Below are 6383 nucleotides of genomic sequence, written 5' to 3' on the forward strand. Positions count from 1 at the left end.
AACAGTAACTTTCTTATCTACTGCACTTCATGGGTGATTTTACTTTGCTGCTGATTGAAATAAATTGTGGAATTCTGCTTTCAGACTGTCTGGTTCAGTATGAACTCATTAAAATTCCAAAATTGTCTAGAGAGACCTTCTCTTTCTCCACTGCCTTCTCAGGTAGAAATACAGGAGACAGAGCTTTCTCGGTGGCTACTCCCAGACTTTGGAAATCCATTCCCAGATGGCGCCATCCTTGCTATCTTTCTGTCAGCAGGCCAAAACATTTTTGTGCCACTGGGTTTACTTGAGTGGGGTTTTAATACCGTGAAGTGCTGTTTTTAAGGCTTTTTATATATAGTTGGAATATAGTCTTTTAAGGCATTTAAATATTTTTCATGTGTAATGACTTAATTTATAAAGTGTTGCATTGTTTTTTAAATCTTATATTCACATTTTTATTCTGCCTTGTTTTTATTTGAATTTTTTAAAACATGTTGTTTACTGCCTTGAGTCCCATGATCAGGGGAATGGTAGAATATAAATGATTAAGCGGAGGAAAAGGAGTTACTGCATTTTTTTAGTGTTGTCTGCTTTCTGTTACATCACTTACATCTCCAGCTCTGATCTTTATGAAACCTCACAATTACAATTTGATCACAAAATTCTGACTCAAGAATTTCTCAAGCACAGATGGTGCTCCCATGTGGCATGCTTTAACCAAAGGGGAAGAAAGAGAATATTGGACTGGATGAGGTTCTTGATTTGATTCAGCACATATGGTTCTCAGATTAGTGAAAAAGCTGATCAGATGTTCTGTGACTATTTTAATTGCACTCACCTGACTGGGACCCTTTGAATATCACACTTGCCTCTGAAACTGGGTGGTAAGGAACATAGGGCTCTTCTTCCTGTTCCAATTTTATGATCACATCAGGGAGCTCTGGGCAGAGAGGCAATAAGAAGATGACAGAAGTGAAATAACACTTAGTGTCAACTGATTTTTGTGGCAAAACTTGTAGCTTTCCTCAATCAGAGAAGGGCTAGGAACAGCAGGGCTCTCTATATCAGAAATGGGCAAACTTTGGCCCTCCAGGTGTTTTGGACTTCAACTCCCACAATTCCTAACAGCTAGTAAGGGGCTGAAGTTTCCATGTCTGCGCTATATATTTGATTGCAGCTCCCAACAGCTTTCACCAGCATAAGTAATGTTGAAAAGCATCACGGGTGGGAAAAGTGTAGCTTCTAGGCCCATGAAGCCCATTCTGTCCCCTGGAACCCCCTTGAATTCCCTAGGAAGCTCCCATATTGGAGCCTCCCTCCACCCCACTATACCAAAAAATGTAAATTCACACAGAATGTGCCCTCAAAATTGTCCCAAAAATTAAACTAGAAGCAATGGGACGTCACTTCCAGTGAGGCCTAGAGGTGAAAAAGGACTTCTGATTCCTCTGCAGTTTCCCACCCTGATATATACCCATTCATTCTCTTCTCCTGTCAACCCTTTTTCTGCAAAGTTCAAGGTGGCATACAAGGAGTCCAACCCTTTAATTTTACAATCTCTTACTGAAAGAGAATTTGAACAATTGAGCTCCCAAGTCATGCATGCGCTCCCTATTACTGTAATTACAAGAAGCTCCTGTTTATCTGACAGGTGGAGACTGCGCCACTGTCAGAAAATGAAATAATCTGAAAAGTGGAATCAATATTTTATTCACTTCACAAATGCAAGACTGAAAACTAACAGCAACACTAGTTGAAAGAGCAGACCAGGGATCAAAAGTACAGCACAGGGTTATAATTTAGATTTATTGAAACAGCCCAAGATCCAAAAACGTGTTTCCAAAAAGCAAGGGATATTTTTGTTTACTACATTTCTATCATGAATTTCCTGCAGGGACTAGCTTACCGACACATACACATGGTTACTCTTTTCAATCCTATGAGATTATGTTAGACTGCCAGTTTCACAGCTAAGGGGACAACAACTAGAAGCTGATCCCCAACTCCACTATGTCTCTAACACTTATTAACCTTGGGTTGCTGTGAGTTTTCCTGGCTGTATGGTCACGTTCCAGAAGCATTATCTCCTGATGTTTTGTCCACATCTTTGGCAGGCATCCTCAGAGGTTGTGAGGTTATTAACATTCATTGCTGATGTGGGGAAGAGCTATGATGTCTTCAAAGGTTTGTGCCAATGTATCTCTTTACCTGAGCCATAGTCTGCTGGGATCTCCTTTTCTTCTGAAACAGGTTCTGGAATCCAAGGATCTCCTCCATGGATCACTTCTGATTTGGGAACAAAAAATCCTACTTGGGAAGCAAAGACAAAGATGAAATTGTAAACATTTTGAAAACAAGGGCCTTTTCAGTGGGAAGTGCTGACAATCCTTTCATTCCACTATCCCACACATTTTGGCACTACGTTCTGTGATGATGGGACTGTCTGGACCCACAAGGTGAGAAACTACACTGAATCTGAAGTGGAATTACAAGTGATGTTTGATCCTTTTATTTTTCCTGGTGGCTCAAAATTTTGCAAATATATCCGTTGAGGAACAAGGGTTGGAAACCACAGATCTAGAGAACTCATTGACAGGATAAGATCTGAATCCTAGCCTTTTCATAGTACCTCAGCAATTACTCATACTTGTTAAAAACAATGCCATAACCATCCTAGTCCTGAAATAGAAATACTGATAATCGTTTGGCATGCCTCCACAATATCTGTCTCTCACCTGAATGAGAACCTGGGAAAGTTTCCTTTTCCTCTGATACTTGTGTTTTCGGGACCCATGGTATCTCTTCTTCATCTTCATCTTCAAGCTTTACTGTCACACTAGGAAATTCTAATCAAGAGGAAAGAGCATTAATGGTATTACACTATGTAATAAAATTGGAAAAAAAATCTGTTCCTGGTTTAAAAGTGCTATTCCTGTTTAATTGTGCGATACTTACTTTGAAATGGCAGTCCAGCTGGAAATCTATCCCCCACAGATATTGAGGTCTCAATGTAAATGTTTTGATCCCAGAAATTTGTTTTTAACTGCAGAACAGTTCCCAGATTTTCCACTTTGGAACTGACTCCTGTTTTTTACTGGGTTTTATTGCGAAATTTCAGTGAAGACATTTTGTGGGTGAATAAATGGAAGCAAAGATCATTTTCAAAACCAAAGCAATGATTCCAACCAGGAACAGACAAACATCAAGATTTCAGAAAAGAGAGGTGTTCCTCTGAGCTCCCCGGTTTTAACCCCCAATCAAGAAACAGATCCTTACCCAAGGATGCCATGCTCCTGTGGTTCTCTTTCATCAGCAATGGGATGAAATTTCATCAATTTGGATCAGAAGCAATTTGTTGTTCCTTCATGAAACACCAACAGCCACATCCTCAAAAGACATCTTGAAACAAAAGAACATATTTGGACACTTGGAGTCTAATCTCATCACCATTATTGCAGATGTAAAGATTTATTAGGTGCTAGATATTTATTTATATATAGCATTTACACCCCAAACTACAGTCAGCCCTCGATATTTGCTGCTGCAGACACAGACACAAATTCATGAAGGATATTGAAAAGTGCATCCAAAATGATCAAAGGTTTAGCCCTATGAGTTGCAATGTAAGGAGATAGGTATGTTTAGCTTAGAGCAGTGGTTCTCAACCTGTGGGTCCCCAGATGTTTTGGCCTTCAACTCCCAGAAATCCTAACAGCTAGTCAACTGGCTGGGATTTCTGGGAATTGTAGGCCAAAACACCTGGAGACCCACAGGTTGAGATACACTGACTTAGAGAAAAGAAGGCTGAGAGGGGACATGAGAGCCATGTTTAAATATGAGAAAGGATGTCACATTGAGGAGAGAGAAAGCTTGTTTTTGCTGCTCTGGAGATTAGGACTTAGAGCCATGTATTTACATTGCAGAAAAACAGCTATCATTTAGTTTGTAAGGTGCTGGAAGAACTATTAGTGTACCGATATTCCAAACTAACATGACTATTCCTTTGAATGCCAAATTTTATTGTAGTTTGTAGCTTTGCAACTTCCCCTCCTATGATATCCATTTTCAGTGGATATTCTAAGGCAGGAAATGTATAACCTATTTGAGGAAAAATCAGCCATTTGTAATCATGTGGCTATTATGAAAGGACCTTTTAAAGTCTAATGAAAACGACAATACTTCTTCCAGAAAATAATGCCCAGGAACACAATTTTCAAAGCTAGAAGAAAGAAAAAGAACAGCAAAATCCAGCCTTCTCTGCCAAAGAGTGCTGAATTAGTTTTGCAGTGTAGATCAGACATGGGAAAACTTCAGCCCTCTGGGAGTTTTGGACTTCAACCATTTCCATAAAGCCTTGTACATATTTACAATCCTATCACATATACATATAAGTTCCACTTTTCTGACACCCTTTCCAACATTTTTCATTACAGTTTCTATTCAATATCTCTTCTGAACTGTGGTGCCCAGAATTGGACACAGTATTCCATGTGAGATCTAACCAAAGCAGAATAGAGAAGCACCACGACTTCCCTAAATCCAGACACTAGACTCTTTTTGATGCGACAGCAAAAAATGCCAATGGGATTTTGGCCTGCATAAATAGGAGTCTAGTGCTAGATCCAGGGAAGTCATGCTAAACCTCTATTCTGCTTTGGTCACCTGGAATACTGAGTCCAATTCTGGGCACTCCAATTTAAGGGAGACAATGACAAGCTGGAATGTGTCCACAGGAAGGCGGCTAAAATGATCAAGGGTCTGGAGAACAAGCTCTATGAGCTGAAAGAGCTGGGCATGTTTAGCCTGCAGAAGAGAAGGCTGAGAGGAGACATGATGAGGGCCATGTATCAAGATGTGAGGGGAAGTCACAGGGAGGAGGGAGGAAGGTTGTTTTCTGCTGGCTTCAGAAACAATGGCTTCAAACAACAGGAAATAAGATTCTACCTGGGCATTAGGAAGAACTTCCTAATTGGAAGAGCTGTTTAGCAGTGGAACTCTCTGCCCTGGAGTGTGGTGGAGGCTCCTTCTTTGGAGGCTTTTAAGCAGAGGCTAGATGGCCATCTGTCGAGGGAGCTTTGAATGTGATTTTCCTGCTTCTTGGCAGAATGGGGTTGGACTGGATGGTTCACGAGGTCTCTTCCAACTCTATGATTCTATGATCTCCAATGTCAAACCCTTGTTCACTCTTGCATTATCAAGGCCAGATCTCCCTAGGCTCCCTAGCCCATTAGGATCCATTAAGCAGACCTTTAGGTTGAGCATTTAAAATCCTGGTTTTTTTTAACTCATCAAAAGCTAAAGGAAGTAAAAAAAAAGTGAAATTTGTATTTTATGAAAGGGAAAAGGGGTTGAAAAACATCCACCTAACACAATGGCAGCTTTATAAGATGAATACTCACTGAACTTAATGCAGATGCAGGGCTTCTGAGTAGCCCCGCGTCAGCTCTCAACAGCCGGGTTAATTACAGGAGCTGTAATTTATTTTTAATAAGGGCGGAAGGAAGAACGGGGGACTGCATTGAACGCTGCACCGGTCTCTCTATTGTGGCTGCTTCCGCTTCGGATCACGTGACAACCTGGCTCTGCCGCCTCCGCCAATCAGCAGCCGAGACGGAAGGGAACGCGAGACTGTGAGAACTGTATTCTGAAAGGACTCCAGGGCGCTCTTGTACGCATGCGCATTGGCAGACCAATCTCATTGCTTGGCCTCCCAGATTGTGGGAGCTGTATTCTGAAAGGGATGAAGGACGCTCTTGTACGCATGCGTGGCGGCAAACCCAGCCTAGGTATGGCTCTTGTACGCATGCGCGTTGGCAGACCCATCCCACTTCTTGTCTAGGCTGTGGGAGCTGTATTCTGAAAGGGATTCAGGGTGCTCCTGTGCGCATGCGCATTGGCAGACCTCTCCCATTGAGTTTAGTGTGTAATGTATTCCTATAGAAATAGGAAGTTTTCAATCTGGTTTAGTCTCTTGCTGCATAAAAAACGGAGCAAGGAAAGGGATGGAAATACGGATAGGACATGTTGCAGAACTTGTAAGGCTTTAAAAAGAACAGTTAATCTTGAAACTGAAGCCAGATAAGTCTTAAAACTAAAAGGCTAGCTAGTCTTAAAGGTACACTCACCTTTTATTTCTCTTGAGACAAAAGCCAGCTAAGACTAAAAGCTTTTTTGTCTTAAAGGTATACTGACCTTTTCTTTCTAAATTTCTCCTTCCCCCTTTTTATATAACTCACTAGCCCTCCAGATATCCTGGCCTTCATTTCCCATCATCCTTTTGTATGAAATCTCAATTTACATTGTTTCTGAATTTTGTGTCAATCAGCTAAGAATAGCAAAGGTGCAATAAGTATTTTTTTTTAAATTCATGCTGCTGACCATACTAGAGCTGAACATTA

The 6383-nt window shown here is 41.0% G+C and overlaps 1 protein-coding gene across 1 annotated transcript in view; it reads right to left on the minus strand.

Annotated features, from left to right (window-relative positions):
• LOC134297070 (zinc finger protein 271-like) overlaps positions 1-5539 on the minus strand; it is a 46293-nt gene extending 40754 nt beyond the window's left edge. The window contains exons 1-5 of the mRNA XM_062973680.1: positions 5385-5539; positions 3262-3384; positions 2721-2831; positions 2194-2295; positions 824-925 (exon numbers count right to left, since the gene is read on the minus strand). Of these exons, the coding sequence (XP_062829750.1) occupies positions 824-925; positions 2194-2295; positions 2721-2831; positions 3262-3295 (349 nt within the window). The 5' untranslated portion in view covers positions 3296-3384; positions 5385-5539. The remainder of the gene's footprint in view (positions 1-823; positions 926-2193; positions 2296-2720; positions 2832-3261; positions 3385-5384) is intronic.
• Between the last annotated feature and the right edge of the window lie 844 nt (positions 5540-6383).

Source organism: Anolis carolinensis, chromosome 2, assembly GCF_035594765.1.
Source record: "Anolis carolinensis isolate JA03-04 chromosome 2, rAnoCar3.1.pri, whole genome shotgun sequence".
Classification (NCBI taxonomy): domain Eukaryota; kingdom Metazoa; phylum Chordata; class Lepidosauria; order Squamata; family Dactyloidae; genus Anolis; species Anolis carolinensis.